Source organism: Sorex fumeus, unplaced genomic scaffold (assembly GCF_029834395.1).
Source record: "Sorex fumeus unplaced genomic scaffold, SorFum_2.1 ptg000009l, whole genome shotgun sequence".
Lineage (NCBI taxonomy): Eukaryota > Metazoa > Chordata > Mammalia > Eulipotyphla > Soricidae > Sorex > Sorex fumeus.
In genome coordinates, this window is record NW_026606066.1 from 28,807,236 (window position 1) to 28,825,823 (window position 18,588).

General features: G+C 38.6%; 1 protein-coding gene across 1 annotated transcript in view; it reads right to left on the reverse strand.

The window, feature by feature from the left end:
- The window catches only part of LNPK (lunapark, ER junction formation factor), a 68,101-nt gene that overhangs the window by 47,005 nt on the left and 2,508 nt on the right, over window positions 1-18,588 (reverse strand). Inside the window, exons 2-4 of the mRNA XM_056110140.1 lie at window positions 12,699-12,787; window positions 11,096-11,137; window positions 9,803-9,990 (exon numbers count right to left, since the gene is read on the reverse strand). Coding sequence (XP_055966115.1) covers window positions 9,803-9,990; window positions 11,096-11,137; window positions 12,699-12,725 — 257 coding nt within the window. The 5' untranslated portion in view covers window positions 12,726-12,787. The remainder of the gene's footprint in view (window positions 1-9,802; window positions 9,991-11,095; window positions 11,138-12,698; window positions 12,788-18,588) is intronic.

Here is an 18,588-nt window from a genome sequence, read left to right on the forward strand (position 1 = left end):
CAAAAATTAAAATGTTTTTATATTGGTCTTATTTTTGTGGTACAAAAATACCAAATCACTAGCACCAGATTCCTACATGGTACTGAACTTCCTAAGCACTAAGAGACTGAAAACATAAGGACTGAACATAGTCATTTTATCAAGGTAAGGGAGGTGAAAAAGAGAAGTGTCTAGATAAACTGCATACTTCTTTTATTAACCCTCAAGAGTTCCACAAAGATAAAATAAAGACAGTGCTGGGTCAAAGTAAGATATTAACTACCTTTGTGGACAATAATTTTTCCTTCAGTTTTATTTTGCTTTGTGTTTTGTTTTTATTTTTGGCTACACCGCTGGCAATGGGCTGGAGCCACAGCACAGTGGCTAGGGCGTTTGCCTTGCACGCAGCCAACATGGCCGACCTGAGTTCGATTCTTCTGCCCCTCTTGGAGAGTCCGGCAAGCTACCGAGAGCATCTCACCCGCACGGCAAGCTACCCATGACATATTTGATATGCCAAAAACAGTAACAACAAGTCTCACAATTTGTTGTGAGATGTTACTGGTACCCACTCGAGCAAATCAATGAGCAATGGGAGGACAGTGCTACAGTGCTACTGTTGGCAATACTTGGGGGGGTTAATCCAGCTCTATGATCTGGAGTAGCTCCTGGTAGTGCTAGAGAACAATGCAGTCCTAGGGATCAAACCCAAGCCAATGCAAAGTATATACTCCACCTGTTGAGCTATCTCTTCCTTTGCTTTTACCTAAACTATCACTGTCTAAAAGATTAACTATAACTATCAGATGGCAAACACACTCCCAAATGCCAAGTCTTCAAGACATACAAAATACAGAGTTAATTATTCTTTTTGATTGGTGGGGGTGGTTTGGACCACACCAAGTAATTCTCTAGGGCCACTCCCAGCTGTGCTTAGGGGACCTAGATGGTGCCAGGAATTAAACCAGGACTCTTCAATGCAAAGCATGAGCTCCAGTCCACTGAGCTATCACCCTAGCCCAGAGTCGATTACTCTTTAAGGCTAAATTAAATGAAATTCCCACATCTTTTAAAATATAATTCAGAAATATATGTTCCAATCATCCCAACAAAGACCTTGTTCTCCCAATAGTTTAATCTTACTTACAAAAATACAGCAAAATGTTCTATAAATACTTTAAAAATATTATTACAAACATTTACTTTGAGAATAGCAGCATAATCTTCATTTCACCATTCTCAAGAATCATTCATCAGCAGGGAAAATGAAGACAAACCACGAACAAAAATTCAGTTCTCAAAATATGTGGACAGGCTACTGATAACAATGGAGATCATGCAAAGGAATAAGACGAGGAAGGGAATAGAGAGATAGTATAGTAGATAAAGCATTTGTCTTGCATGTTGCCAACCCAGGTCCGATCGCTGGCATACTATCCATTGAGTCCACCAAGAGTGATACCTGAGCACATAGTCAGTAGTAAGCCCTAAGCACTACTGAGTGAAGGAAAAGAAAAACTGCCAATATCCAAAGATAGTAGACACACTTCTCAGATTATAAAGCCTAAAACCAATGTCTATAAAATTAGAATAAGATACACACTACATAGGTTCTATATTTGCTTCCAATGAAAGAGAAGGTGGAAAGTTTAAAGAATAATCATAAGCACCCTGTTTACACAGAACATTCTGTTTTCTATGGTGCTGGGAGGGAAAAGATGTGTTTATACTATTAAAAAAATATTTACAGTGGTTAAATTCTATTGGCAAGGGAAAGGTAGAGTTAAACAAAGCTAAATCCTAAATCGTAAAGAAAATCCTAGATAGCAAGAACACAGGTAGACATGCCTCCATCCACAGTCATATTTCCTACAAATAAGTTGGTCAAAGTAAATATATCACAGAGATTTCTAATTTTAAAAGCCAAAAGCAAAACAAAAAATTGTGTTTCGAAACTCAGGCCAATAAATTTCATTCTCAATAAATGTAGGCACCTCCAGGAGTAATTCCTGAGCTCATAAACTCATCAAAGCAAAATAAAAAGATTTTGAGAGCAGATTTTAAAGTAAAACTCAACTCTACAATATAAAACAAGTGATTCTGAACATGAAACAAAGGGAGACATATACTAGACAAATCAAAAACATGAATTTTTATGTTAATACTCATTCAAGGCTGATTTATTTGGTTTTGAGTATTTGGTTGTTTTAGGGTTTGGTTTGTTTTTTTTAGGGGGGTCGTGGGGAGTAGTTGGGGTCATATTTGGCAATAATCAGGGCTTTCTCCAAGTTCTGCACTCAGGGATCACTCCTGATAGGCTGGGGGGGGGGGGGCGGAGGGAGGGGTTCATTGGAGGGTCAATTAAACCAGGGGGGAAAAGCATTAAACTGGATAAAAGGCATTTTGTAAAATAAAATGAACATCTCCAATCCACAAAAATAAACTAATCTCAAAATAAGACTATGAACTTAAATGTAAAATGTTAGAAGAAAAAAGAAAAGCAACACACACATACATAAAGAAAATCTTCACAACTTATAGCTAAAGAAAAGGTTGACTTAACAAATACACAATGCATAAGAGGAAAAAATGATAAATGATGACCTTCAGAAGAACCTAATAAAGAGCAAGAAAATACAAACCACAGATTGGGAAAAATACATGTTAACAATATTGTCAACAAAGATCTTGTAAATACAAAATGTAAGCAACTCTCAAGACTCAATAGTGAAAAGACTAGTAATGTGGCCAGACTGATAGTACAGTGGGTAGGGCATTTGCAGTGCACACAGCCAACCTTGGTTCCATCTCTAGCATGCCATATGGTACCCCAAACATTGCCAGGATTAATTCCTGGGCACAGTGCCAGAGTATACCCTGAGTACCACCAGGTATGGCCAAGAACAAAAGACTAGTAACTTCAGGCAAAATATCGGGGTGTGGGGGTACATGGTTTTTTTTTTGCATGTTCAAGGACCTGATCAATTCCCAACACCAACTGGGCCCAGTATCACTGGGTATGAGCAGAGTTGCATCACCATGCTCTAGTACTAAACCATCCAGCTCTAGCCCAATAGCTTGGCTGAGTATCAAAAGGAATGATGTACACATTCCTTGAACACTGCTTGAGCCCCCCTCACTTCACCAACCCCCCTACAAACAAATACCAGTAATAATTAGAAAATTAAAGACATGAACAAGCATTTCACAGAAGAGGAGCTATGGCTAATAAACATGACAAAAAATATTAATCATTAAGGAAACAAAAATCAAAATCACAAAGAAATATCACTACTGACCAGAAGGGTCATAATAGAAACAAATGATATACCAAACGCTTGAAAGGATGAATAGACACCAGATCACTCACAGTTTAGCTAGAAGAAATGGAAAGTGATACTTCTGTCATGTCTTATAGAACATATATTTATTATATGGACTCAGAAACAGCACTTGTGGTCACACAACAGAGAGAAACAAAAACTTATTATGTTCAAACTCTGTCCACAATTGTTCACAATGGTCTTTTATTGTGTTTGCTTTGTTTGGGGGTCATACTTGTTGATATTGGCTCTACACTCAAGATTCATTCCTAAGAATGCTCAGGGAACCATATGGGACAGAACCTAGTTCGGCTACATGCAAGGCAAGCACCTTACCCACTTGTACTATCTCTCCAGCCCCTGTTCACAATATTCTTATATGTAATATACAAAACCAGGAGAGAAAAGGAGAAGCCAAACATCCTTCAAAAGAGAAATGCACAAAAACTATGGTGTAGTCATAACATGGAATATCACTCAGCACTGAAAAAGGATCTACGATACAATCAACATCTTCGATGTATCCAAGAAGTTACTGAGTTTCAAGCCATAGTATAGCAGGTAGGGCATTTTTCTTGCATGCAGCCCACCAGGGTTCAATCCCTAGCATCTCGCATGGTCCCCCAAGGCCATCATGAGTAATTCCTGAGTGCAGAGCCAGTAGTACCAGGTGTTGTCCCCCCAAAACAGAAAATAATAATATACTGAGTTGTTTTAAGTCAATTTCAAAAGGTTACATACTATATGATCCTGTTCTATAGTACACTTGAAATAAAACTATAGAGATTGAAAACATTTGGGCGCAGGGGTTACAAATGGGGCAGATTGAAAAGGTGTGGTTGGAAACATGATGGCCACTTAATACCTCTATTGCAAACCACAACACCCAAAAGGAGAGAAAGCAAAAGAGAATGCCCTGCCAGAGAGGCGGGGTAGGGTGGAGGGGACAGGGTAGGGGGGGTGGGAGGGATGCTGGGACCATTGGTGGTGGAAATTGGGCACTGGTGAAGGGATGGGTACTCGATCATTGTATGACTGAAACGCAAGCATGAACGTTTGTAAACCTGTAACTGTACCTCATGGTGATTCACTAATAGAAAAAAAACAGGGCTGGAGAGATAGCACAGCAGGTAGGGCATTTGCCTTGCACGCAGCCGACCCAGGTTTGATTCCCAACATCCCATATGGTCCCTGAGCATCGCCAGGAGTAACTCCTAAGTGCAGAGCCAGGAGTAACCCCTGTGCATCACCAGGTGTGACCCAAAAAGCAAAAATAAATAAATAAATAAATAATAAAATAAAAAGAAAGGTGTGGTTGGTTACAAGTATAAAGGGGTAGAAAAGAGGAGTCTTACAATTTTTGAATAGTTCTGCATTATCTGTCAAGTCAAAGAATTTGGAGGACTGGGGAGAGAGTACAAAGGCACTTGCCTAGCAATGCAGGTGTGGTATGCCCCTGGTTTAAATCCCTTATTGCACCACGTAAGAAATGCCAGATACAGTTCCTGAGCACAGAGCCAGGTGTGGTCCCTCAGCACTGCCAGGTGTGCCTTTACCAACCCTCTCCTCTCCCCGAAAAAAAAGAATGTAGACATAGCAAACACATTTTATAGTAATATGGTAGATTGCTAAGTTTTATAATGAATGTTGACAGTGATGAGTAAGAAAAACAATATAATTTATTGCTCCATTCTGCCTCCAATTCTTTAAGAAAACATCAGTGCAGATCTCAAAACTTTTTTTTGCAAAGGAATAATGTTCAGGGATGAGATTGGGCAATAGCTCATGCCATACACAGAAGAAAATAGCTGTGGTAAGTCTATTTACCACAACATTCACTTTCAGAAGGCTGTATTTTCACTTCATGCTTTTTTGATTGTCATCAATCAGAAAGACAATGCTATTCTTTGTTGGATAACTCTATGCTTACAAAAGTCAAGAGTTCCCTAAAATAGAAGCTGCAACTGTTGAGAACCAGGTCACAAGTATGAAAGAGACAAAGTGAGAAATGGCCCTGTGGATGTTGAGGTAAATAGGGAGGTGGGTGCATCAGGAACAGAATTCAGGATTTCATTTCACAAATGAGAAGCATTCCTAGCCTCATAGATGACAATCTTTTGATAGCAGAAAATTGACTTTATATGAAAATGGATGCCAAGTATTTTCCTCACATTTTAAAATATACTTCCACCAACTAAGCTTAATCATACTTAATCCCTTTCTAAAATTTTTGCCCTCTTTTATGAAAGGGGAAATAAGGGAAGAGGTTTAGCATTATCCAAAGAAAAAGAGTATGAAACTTGAGGTAAGAAGCATTCCAGGACCAGAGAGGTCATACAGGGGTAAGATGCAGACCTTGCATGCACTGGACCCCGATTCAATTCCTGGCATCTCACAGCTTCCAAGCACTGCTAGATGTACAGCTTTGGAGGCTCCCAAGAACTACTAAGTATGGTCCTGGAAGCTCTGAGAGTCACTGGGATAGACCTGGCTGTGGCACTCCAGACTGCAGTGTCCAGGGTCCCAGCCAGCAGAGCCATCAGGACTAGAACTAGGCTCAAAACAAGTGCTCAGTACTGGGACTCAAACTCATGATCTCATACTTGCAAGGCAAGTGCTTCACCCCAGAGCCATCTGCTGGGGCCCTACCCTGTGTATTTTTTAGTAGCACTCTCTCTCCATCTCTAAATTAACTGCTTTATTTGTCCCCCCCCCCTTTTTTTTTCCTGTCTGCCCAAAACCAACAAAATGCAGGCTCCATGCAGGCAAAGAACCTGTCACTACTTTCACAGGTTCTTTCACAATCAATAGTGTCTAGCCCTATGCCCATTAAAGGGGTCCAACAGTTACTGAATAAACAGATAGCTTTGTTAATATTCCTAAGCTGTCAAACACTAAATTTTATCAACCATTTAATTTTCTCCTGTGAGCTTCCTACTCACAGGCAACCAGTTCACTGGCCAGCCCTCTCAAAACAGAACTCAGATGCCATCTCAGTCAGCCACACCCTGCTCTTCCTCAGATTTGTTTCCTGTTCCTATGAATGACAATGCCATTGCCAAATTTCCCAAGTCAAATCTGAGTATGGTTTTTCCCCTCACCAATCACCTACAGCTCTCAGTTCTACCTTATGAATCTTCTATCCACCTTCACTCAGTCTAGCTGCTTCTCTGCAACCCTGCTACCTCAACTCAAAGGCAAATCACCATCACGAATTTCTCTCTCCCAGGGGCCAGAGTGATAGTATGGTCCCCCAAGGAGTAATTCCTGAGTGCAGAGCCAGGAGTAACCCCTGAGCATCGCTGGGTGTGACCGAAAAAAGCAAAAAACAAAAACAAAAACAAAAACAAAAAAAAATAAAAAAAGAATTTCTCTCCCAGCCAACTCTGAGAAACTGCATAGCTGTTCTCAATTCACTCCATTTCCCCTCTAATTTATTTATCCTCCATGGTGTGGCCTCAGTATTATTTTCAAAATACCAATATATTCCTATAATATTCCTCTTTTTAAAAAAATTCTTCCAGGGGGCTGGAGCGATAGCACAGCGGGTAGGGCATTTGCCTTGCACATGGCAGACCCGGGTTCAATTCCCAGCATCCCATATGTTCCCCTGAGCACCGCCAGGAGTAATTCCTGAGTGCAGAGCAACACCAGGAGTAACACCTATGCACTGCCAGGTGTGACCCAAAAAGAAAAAAAAAGTCTTCCAGAGGCTGGAGCAATAGCACAACGGGTAGGGCATTTGCCTTGCATGCCTCCGACCCAGGTTCAATTCCCAGAATCCCATATGGTTCCCCGAGCACCACCAAGAGTAATTCCTGAGTGCTTGAGCCAGGAGTAGGCCCTGTGCATCACTGGGTGTGACCCAAAAAGGAAAAAAAGGTCTTCCATGACTTGCCACAACACTTAAAACATAAAATCCTTATCAACGATTATTAGACCCACAAAATCATCATTTGCCTTAACTATTCTCCTTTTTTACATAATTTAGTCTCTTCCCTCTTTTTTAAAATGATCATTTTTTATCTTAAAACTAATCAGATTGGCACCGTAGAACTCAGTCCATCATAGTGATGCACAAAGACTAAGACAAATTGTGGCACGTCCAGGTTGCAAGCTAGCCTCAACAAACCCAAACAAGGGAATAAGCTGACCACTAACTGAACGGAATTTCTGCTCCTAGACCTTGGCTCCCTACATGAGTCATTGTTTCCGTTGTTCCTCTGAGTCATTGTTTCCTGAGTCATTGTACATTAAGAACAGTTAGCAGGTACAATAAGAGCAAAGACTGGGCTATTTACATAGCTGTGGCCAGAGAATAATAAACAATAAACAATTACCTTTATAGTATTAAAGTGGTGGCAAATTCCTATTCTATTCTTGCCTGGGCTCATGTTTGCTAACCTCATTGTAAATTAAACTAGACTTGTTTTACTTAAGGGACTATCCCAACGTGGGTTTATTATTAAGAGAATGATTTCCAACACTATCTTCCCTCAAGGCCTTGTAGTATGAAATCCTTTCTGCCCAAAACACTATGCAATAAGTCAAACTATTCTTGGTACTATATTCACCTTTTAGGTCTAACCTCAGATATTACTCTTCCTCAGGGTAGCTGGAACAGAAGTAGGTGCAATCCTAAAGACAACCTTCCACCTACTCCTCTCCAAGACTGCCACCCTCTGATTATACAATCAAACAGTAATGCAGGTACCACTATGAAGGGACCTTGCAGATATAATTAAGCGACAATCAGCCAATATTAGAATAGAAATATTCTGGAAAGTTCAATAAAATCACTTAAGCATTTTGTTTTATTGTTTGGGAGCCACACCCAGTGGTAGTCAGGAGATACAGTAGAGTCTGCCAACTATGTAACTAACCCTGAAAGCAGATCCTCCCCCAGGAGACTCTAAGAACTTACAGATGCTAAGCTAGACACTGCACCTTGATTTAGGCCTGTAAGACACTAAACAGAGGCCTTGTCAAACTACAAGAACATAACTTAAATAATATCATATGATATTATTAAATAAAATATATAATAATTTTGATAAAATTAAGTGTGGCTTTAAGCCACTGAATCTGTAGAATCACGGCAGAATCACGGTCCTCCCGTTGTTCATCGATTTGCTCGAGCGGGCCAAGTAATGTCTGCATCATGAGACTTGTTGTTACTGTGTTTGGTATATCAAATACATCACGGGTAGCTTGCCAGGCTCTGCCATGCAGGCGAGATACTCTCGGTAGCTTGCCGGGATCTCCGAGAGGGGCAGAGGAATCGAACTCGGGTCAGCCATGTTGGCAGCTTGTAAGGCAAACGCCCTATCGCTGTGCTATCACTCCATAGAAGCCTTTTCCTGATCCCATCCCACAGGGTTAGGGGCACTGTTACTGCTCATAGCATTCTGCGCTTTTCTTTCATAACATTCATCATACTTAAAACAATTTAATGTGTATAATCTAAACTCTATAGTCATAAATATTATATCTTTATGTCCGGTCCGGTCCTCCCGTTGTTCATCAATTTGCTCAGGCAGGCCCAGTAACGTCTCCATTGTGACAATTGTTACTGCGTTTGGCATATCGAATACGATATCGAATACTTCACGGGGAGCTTGCCAGGCTTTGCCATGCGGGCAAGATACTCTCAATAGCTTGCCAGGCTCTCCGAAAGGGGCGGAGGAGTTGAACTCGGGTCGGCCATGTTGGCTGCGTAAAAGGCAAACGCCCTACTGCTGTGCTATCGCTCCAGCCCGTATCTTTATGTACCATTCACTATTATAAACTAACATCTATACATTTGGTACTCATGGTAGGGCGCATGAAAAAGCTTCTTATTCAATTGTTGAACAAAATTCTACCAAGATACCGTCTAAGAATCAAATGATAGTAAAGTGAGTAAGACACCTGCCTTGTACTCGAACAACCCATATTTGATCACTGGCACTCCATATGGCCTCCCACGCCTACCAGGGCTAATGCCTGAGTACAGAGCCAGAAGTAAGCATTAACACCACCTGGTGTGGCCCCCTCCCCAAAAACAGATACACCTTCTACTAAGTGCTATATTTTAAAACATTTAAATAATAAAATTAAATTGCTTTATAGCAATGACTAAACTGGAGAGGGAAGATAAGTGGAATAATTCAGAATCATTAGAGCAGTTCTTTTGTTTCACAAACCCTTCCCCTATTTCCCACCACTTAAATGCCCAGCCCATACCTAATGAATATCCCAGGAAAACATCAGAACATAATAAAATACTGCCTTATGGAACCATTACTAATGTCATTAGATATTCCTTGAATACATTATATTGCAAATAAAAGTTTAAAACAGTTGTTGTACTCTTTTAAGATAAAGCTTTTAAACTGCAGTTTGAAAAATGCAAACTTATTCAGTTTAAGATACTACTACTACCTAATAAAAGAGACTGAGAATACTAAAACTAACTTGTCAGAAAGGATTTTAAAAAAGAATAAGAACAAAATACTTACATCAATGGGAAAGCAAAAAATGGAAGTGTCATTGCAAATCTTGCTGTTAATTCATCAGGAAGATACCACAAGTATACAATTAAACATGTAAACAGATAGAGAATTGAAGAGTAGAGGATTAATCTTCCAACCCATAATTTTTGTAGTCTCTGATTTTTTTCCCTAAATTCTTCCAAGGCTTGAATTTCCTATTAAAGAGAAAATTCCAGTTATTAAATCTCAAATTTCACTATAAAACTAAAATGCTAAAAAATTTTATGTAATAGAAATAGGAAGGACTCAAAGTTCATAAAATACTGTAACATTTTAAAACAATATTAAAAAAAGAATAAAATTGGAGCTACAAATATCTGAAGGGCAGGATGTTGTCCAGAAGCACAGTATATGCTTTATATATATATATATGGGAAGCCTTATATTGGTTTTCACACACACACACACACACACACACACACACACACACACTCATACACACATAAAAGAAAAGAACTATTCTGACAAATCATTTTTGACTGAAAACTTAAAATATTTCTATCAAAAATGAGATATAACATTGGCATTAGAAAGTGGTTTTTTATTAAGTCAAATAAATGCTAATTCTCTCTATAAAAGGTCTAAAAGGATCTGGCTAGCTGGAGTGATAGCACAGCAGGTAGGGCATTTGCCTTGCACACGGCCAACCTAGCGACTCCGGTTCAATTCCTCCACCCCTCTCCGAGAGCCCAGCAAACTACAGAGAATATCTCGCCTGCACAGAAAAGCCTGGCAAGCTATCCGTGACGTATTTTATATGCCAAACACAGTAACAACAAGTCTCACAATGGAGACGTTGCTGGGCCCGCTCAAGCAAATCTATGAACAATGGGAGGACAGTGCTATAGTGCTTCAAAAAGAATGCATAAAAATTAAAATAATGATTCATACTAGAATCTTTCAGTCTATTTATTTATTGTTCTCAATATTACCAAAGAATAAACATTTTGATGTCAGGAAGTATATAAAGTTCTTAAGTTTGTTGACTGAGAAAAAATGTTAATTTTCTTATAATCTACTTAGTCTAGCAATAACAATGATTTATATCATGCAATACATAAAATTTCTTTGTAAACAGATTCTATTGCCTGAAAGATTTCTTGTTAGACTTTAGATTTTGTGATATAATGTAATATTAAAATTCTCAGCTTACTATATGTATCTTTAAATTCCCACACCAGAACTCTAGAGTAATATATACTAAATTAATATCTGCTTAACACCTAAATGAATTAAAGCACCCACAGCCAAAGAACACACCTTGTCTATATTTTCCAGAACTTCTACAGTTGAAGGTTTTGTCTGTCATAAAATAGAGATAAAAAGATATTAAAATTTGTTCTGCAAATGTAGTTTATATAATAAAATAACATTTTAACCCAAAATTAATTTTTTTCTAATATTGCCAGGCCATATGTATTTCTGGTTTGCGATAGCACAGCGATAGGGCATTTGCCTTGCACGCAGCCAACATGGCTGACCCGAGTTCGATTCCTCCGCCCCTCTCGGAGAGCCCGGCAAGCTACCGAGAGTATCTCACCCACATGGCAGAGCCTGGCAAGCTCCCCATGACGTATTTCATATGCCAGACACAGTAACAACAAAGTCTCCAATGGAGACGTTACTGGGCCCGCTCAAGCATAAAATGTAGAATTCAGTAAAAATTATAAATTATAAATAATTATAAAATATTAAATAAAGCACTTCCTACTTCCTACTAAACTTTTTTTGCTCTAGATGTTCTTTCAAACATTAGCTCAATTTTTTATTTAATCCCCAAATGAATATATTTCAATTTTTAATTTTTTCTTAGATAAAATTATTAATAATAATATATATATTTTAAAATTTGTCTACAGATGATTTGATTTGATACTGCTGAGGGGTCATGCAGGGCTTTAGAAGTCAAAATCACTAGTACACTTCCATTTGAATTCCTCAAGTACTTTCTGAAGATCAAATTTTAAAAAGGATCTAAGAATACTTTATTATAGCACAGCTTGTTTGTCAAAGGTATTTTTATACCATGCAGTATAAAAACCAAGCCAATAGCTCATGCAATACTTGAGAAAATGTTTGCCAATTATGTACTTGACAATCTAAGAGGGTCATGAATATCAATTCTTAACCCATAAGAGTTGTTAACATTAGGTTAAAACAAATGAAACTGTCGTTTATATAAGTCAAAGTTGTTAAATACTGGCAGTCTCTAATGACTTAATTCTTAGGAAAGTGAACAGATGAATAGATAAATTAAATTCTCGGACAGAATTAAAACAAGGGTTTTTTGGGTTATGTGAGGGGAGGGTCAATAGATTCCATCCCAAAATAATGCTCTTCCATCAATATTCAAAAAGTTAAATAAGGTATCCAAGTATTGACAGATTCCTGTTTTATGGTAATAGACTTAGAAAGAATAAGCAAAGTAGTTTACCCTGAACAATATTACCTACTCTAAGTTAAATATTTGTCAATATTTTTTAATATTTTACGGCTCTAAATTTGAAATACTTTAATGGATAAACAACAAAAGTGCATTTTAATTTTTATTTAAACTATATTTTCTAAAAGTGTATTTAGTGTGACTTCAGTATTTATGGTAAATGTCGCACAAAATTATTAGGCCTGTAAAAACGTATTGTAGAGAATACTTAATTTTGCCTGTCTTTCAAATATAATTTAGGCAGCATAAGAAAAAGATAAATATTTGGATATAATAGGTAAATAACAAAATTCAGAAGTCAAAATGAAATGATACTATTAAACAGAGACATTAGGCACCAATATAGAAAGTACTAGTATTAAAATCCATATTACTCTTTCATAATAGACTAAGAACTGGCCATGAAGAAATGTAGCTTACCCTCCATCGAGAAAATAATCCACCCATCTTCTATTTGCAGAAACTGGGAACAGTGATAAATATCATCAATTGTCCAGAAGAATTCACAGCTAGAAATAAAGTATTTGAAATGGTTTAATTTTAACTACATGGCCACAAAATTTACAAATACTGTTTAAATATACTAGAAAATATTAATTCATTTGGACTACACTTATGTTCAATGTCAGTTCAGATAGTTTTAGGATAAAAGTCCATCTTTTGAAAGTTCTTCTGAACAAGACATGTTTAAAAGTAAAAAATTCAGCTGGGGGGCTAGAGCAATAGCACAGCAGGTAGGGCATTGGCCTTGCACGTGGCTGACCCGGGTTTGATTACCAGCATCCCATATGGTCCCCTGAGCAACGCCAGGGGTAATTCCTGAGTGCAGAGCCAGGAGTAACCCCTGTGCGTCGCCAGGTGTGACCCTAAAAGAAAAAAAAAATTCAGCTGGAAAGTCTTCCTAAATGACAAATTCATTGAAAAAGTGTTATTCATGTCAATTTGCAAATTTTTTCCTACTTTATTTTTGTTTTTCTTTTTTTTTTTTTTTTTTTTTTTTTTTTGCTTTTTGGGTCATACCCAGTGATGCTCAGGGGTTACTCTTGAAATTATTACTGGAATTGTTACTCCAGGAATTTTTCCTGGCGGTGCTTGGGGGACCATATGGGATGCCGGGGATTGAACCAAGTCAGCCACGTGCAAGGCAAACGCCCTACCCACTGTACTATTGCTCCAGCTCCTACTATATGACTTTTATTCTAAATACTTAAATACAACCATTTCTATCATTCAGCTACCTCCCAATTTAAAAAATCTTGGAATAGGGTTATTTTACTGCTTAGACTACATCACCATACAGTAGATAATAAGAAGTCAACTGAATTTTTAATTATCTGCCAACTAGCATCTCTTTTTATGACTTTTCTATAATTCTCAAATGTATTACAATGTTATCCATATGTATACAAACGTTTCTGTATCATATTCTATCAATTTACCACTCAACATATTTTTATTCTTTTAAGCTGAAATATTAATACTATATTTTCAGGGACTGGAGCAATAGTATAGTGGGGAGAACATTTGCCTTGCACATGGCCAACTCAGGCTCAATCCTCCAAGACCACCAAAAGTGATTGGTGAGCTCAGAGCCAGGTGTAAGACCTGAACACCACCAAGTGTGGCACAAAAATCACTGTTCTCCCGTTTTTCATTGATTTTGTTCAAGCGGGCCCAGTAACACCTCCATTGTGAGACTTCTTGTTACTGTGTTTGGCATATGGAATAGTCACGGGTAGCTTGCAAGGCCTTGCCGTGCGGCAAGATACTCGATAGCTTGCTGGGCTCTATGAGAAGGGTGGAGGAATCGAACCCAGGTCAGCCGCATACAAGGTGAATGCCCTACCCGCTGAGCTATAACTCCAACACAGCTCAAAAATAACTTAGTTTAAAACTTAATGACTTCTACCAAATTATAGTTACGTACTGCCAATGTATAAAAAGTTACTTTATTTTCAACCAAAAATACCGAGGTCAAATTTCTCAATTTTATCCACAGTAAATGTAATCACAAAATAATGCAATACCATGTAAGTATATTCACTCCACAAGACAATTTATGACTGGAATTAACAAAAGGCATAACTCTTAAGACTTTCTCAGAGAAACAACAGAGTCTAATTATAAAATACTTTCATTTATGAAATGATTTTTAAGGATAAAAATATCTATAATATTGGGGGCTGGATAGCACAGCGAGTAGAGCACTTGCCTTGCACGCCAATGACCCAGGTTTGATTCCCAGCATCCCATATGGTCCCCTGAGCACCGCCAGGAGTGATTTCTGAGTGCAGAGCCAGGAGTAACCCCTGTGCATCACTGGGTGTGACCCAAAAAGCAAATATATACATATGTACATATGTATATATATGTATATATTATGTCCCAAAAAGTCCTGAAAAAAACTATTGAATACTGTAAGCCATATGCAAGCTGAAATCTAAATACCCTTAATACTAATTCAATATTCAACTTTTTAAAGCACATTTTTAAGGAGTACAGTAACTTTAATGAATGAAAATAGAAATTTCTGAATTAAGGCATTAAATAGATCTAAGGGGCCCTAAAAAATTGTTCAAAGGGGTGGAGTTCATTGCCTTGAATACTCACAGCCAAGAGTTTTATCCCAAATACTTTGAGACTCCCACCCACTCTTAACACCACTATGTGGCCCTGGTGGCCCCAGAGCACTGTAGAGGTTCTTATCAATACTAGGCCCTATCAGAACAATACAGGCCCAACCACCAAAACAATAGGTGCTTACCATAGGGCCAAGAACTGCAAGAAATGGCCCTCGAACTCCTGACCTTTGCTGGGAAGCCTCCCTCCCCAGGAAAAAAAATATAATTAGATCTTAACACCTTCTTGAGATGCTAACAACTATCTTCATTACAGGTATCTGGGGAAAAGAGTCAGATGACCTACTTTACCTTAGTATACTCAAAGTATTATCATTCCTGTTTTAGAATGAATATATGTTGTCCAACAGAGCTTTGTACAAATGACCTACACATTTTGGTTTGTAATAGTTAGGTCATCAAAAAAATAAATAAAGATTTATAGCCATCACAAATCAGAACTTTTAATGTGTGAAAGTAATAATAACAATAATTAGTTAAATTCCTGGTAAATAATCTTGTAAGCCCTAAAACAAACACATCACATAAATTTTATATTCAGCTCTAGACAAGTGAAGAAACAGAATCTAGAGAAATGAAGAAATGCTTAAGATTTCCAAAGATCTTAAGGAGTGAAGCCAAAAATATGGCATTTTAGTTGTGATCTTTAAAAAGTGAGCAGTTATGGGTGCTGCAGAGATAGTAAGAGACTAAGAAGCTTACTCTGCACACAGGTTCAATCCCAGCACAATATATGTTCCCCCAACCACCAATAGGAATGATCCCTGGGCAGAGAGTCAGGAGTAAGTACAGAGTACCACTGGGTGTGGTCCAAGAACAAAACAAAACAAAACAGTGAATAAAGTAAATAAATAATCCCAGTATCGCAAAATCAAAAATAAAGTTTAGGAATCCAGAGCAATAGCACTGTGGGTCGGGTGCTTGCCTTCCGCAACTAACCTGGATTAAGTCTCAGGCACCAGAAGTGGGCTCTGAGTACAGAGCCAGGAGTAAGCGCTCGATACATCCAGGTATGTCCCAAAAGCAAACAAAAAATAATAGTTCTCTTAATGGGTTCTACTGGAATTTACATATAAAGTATATATCTGAAATTACCTCAAAACAACTATTGAAAGTAGAAAGTAACAAATGCAGGAGACAGTGTTTTTACTGTATCACATTTTTAATTCCTTAATTTGGTTAAATTTGAATGTTCAAATTCATATGAAAGGACAGATGATATGCCAAAATCATGTAGCTCCAGTTAGGGACTATATGTCCAGAAGTACTGCCATTACTTGTTTATTGCACATCACTTTTAAAGTAATTACAGTATTAAATGTACACAAAATGTTGCAATACCAACTTTGACATCAACTATTTACTTGGAGAACTAGATTGTTGTGAATAAAACAAACTATGGTTTAACCCAGTGCTTCTTAACCTCTTGTCAACTGTTCCCTTCTGACCTTGTTTCCTTCCTGTGGACCTCCCGATCTGCTCCATAATCTCATGCCCCCCGCCCCCCCTGCCCATTCTACCCTCTTGGAATATCCTGAAAGCCCACAGAGAGGTATACACCCTCAGCTGAGAAAATTGGTTTAACCCTTAAGGTCCCTAAAACAAATCACTGTGCTTTAAAATTCATGCCCTGGACTAGAGAGTACCGCGGGTAGGTCATCTGCCTTGCAGGCAACTGACCCAGTTCAATGCCCAGCATCCTATATGGTGCCCAAGTACCACCAGGAGTAATTCCTGAGTGCAGAGCCAGGAGTAACCCTTGTGCATCGCTGGGTGTGACCCAAAAAGCCAAAAAAAAAAAAAATCATCCCTAAATATATAAGGTAAAAGTTACTAAATGCTATATGCATGCTTTCAGGTTCAAAAATCAGCAATTTTTTTCCTTCCAGAACTTTTCCTTCCAGAATCAAATTCATTAAAGAATTTGATTGCTGATTTATTACATAAAAGTCTCAGATTCTGTTGCCTATGGGCATTTGTTATTTCCTTACTGTGTCTTTTTCGATCCCACATATGAGAGAGATCTTCCCGTGTCTGAGGACCCTCTTAAACACTGAAATGCTTCACTGGCATAATGCATTCTAAATTCTTACAAAAGCAAATTTCTCAGTATAAATTGTTGTTTTTACTTCTATGGTCATTGCCACTATCTACTCCATCTCGGCTTCCTTTCAAAATATGGAGAATACATGGGAATCAAATAACTAACATTTCTCTCTGAAGCATAAATCTGTCTACTTATTCTTAAGTAGACAAGTGACTGCTCAATCTCAAGTGACTTGTCCCCCAAGAACCCTTCCAAGAACAGATACCATCTCTTTACTGTCTAATTATCACCATGGAACCTGACATGACCTTAAGAGTTGGGTACATTTAAAGTGTTCGACGGCCTTTCTGGCTCCTGATCAAGCTGCTTAACAGCCATTATCCCAAAGACTCAGGAGCAAATCTCGGAACCCAGCAGGTTTTGGCAGAAATACCTCCAGATTTAAGTGTTAAAATTTTGGAATTTCAAAATCGCACGGCCACTACTGCAGCCACGCGACATCATATGTTATTCATCACCTGCAATAGAAAAAAAATTGTCTACTGTTGACTTTTCAACAGACCTGAGTGTTGGGGTAAAATCTCAAATAACAATGGTGGGTCTGGTGTCAAAATATTGAATGTGATCAAAGCAGAGAGAGATTAATGTGGAAATCATCTGCCCCACAGGTAGGGGGAGGGTGTGGGATGAGGGTATACTGGGGTTGTTGGGGGTGGAGAATGGGCACTGGTGAAGGTACGGGTGTTTCATTATATGACCGAGACTTAGACCCGAAAGCTTTGTAACTGTTCTCGCAGTGATTCAATAAATAGCACAGCGGTAGGGCGTTTGCCTTACACGCAGCCAACATGGCCGACCTGAGTTCGATTCCTCCGCCCCTCTCGGAGAGCCTGGCAAGCTACCTAGAGTATCTTGCCCGCACGGCAGAGCCTGGCAAGCTCCCCGTGACGTATTCGATATGCCAGACACAGTAACAACAAAGTCTCCAATGGAGACGTTACTGGGCCCGCTCGAGCAAATCGATGATCAACGGGAGGGCCTTTACTTTACTTTACTTTACAAAAAAATGAAAAAAAAAAGTAAGGTGGAGTTCATGCCCAATTCAATCAGCTAATCAGTGGCTGAATAAATAGCAGTACTACTACATAATAAAAAAATAAATAAAAAAAATAAAGTGTTTGATAGCACAGCGGGTAGGACGTTTGCCTTGCATGCAGCTGACCTGGGTTTGATTCCTCCGCCCCTCTCGGAGAGCCTGGCAAGCTACCGAGAGTATCCCTCCCACAGGGCAAAGACTGGGAAGCTACCCATAGCGTATTTGATATGCCAAAAACAGTAACAAGTCTCATAATGGAGACATTACTGGGGTCCGCTCTAGCAAATCGATGAACAACAGGAGGACAGTGCTACAGTGCTACAATGAGTAAGAATGCCTACCATATTACCTGATTGTTTTCTATTAACTATTATTCTATCTGTGGTTTGGGTGCTAGAATTTAAATTTAAATCTTGGGTACGTTAATCTTAAAATCGCACACTCTGGAACTGAAGAAATAGTACAACAGGTAGGGCACTTGCCTTGCTTGCAGCAGACCCTGGTTTGATACCCTGAGCTCAACCAGGA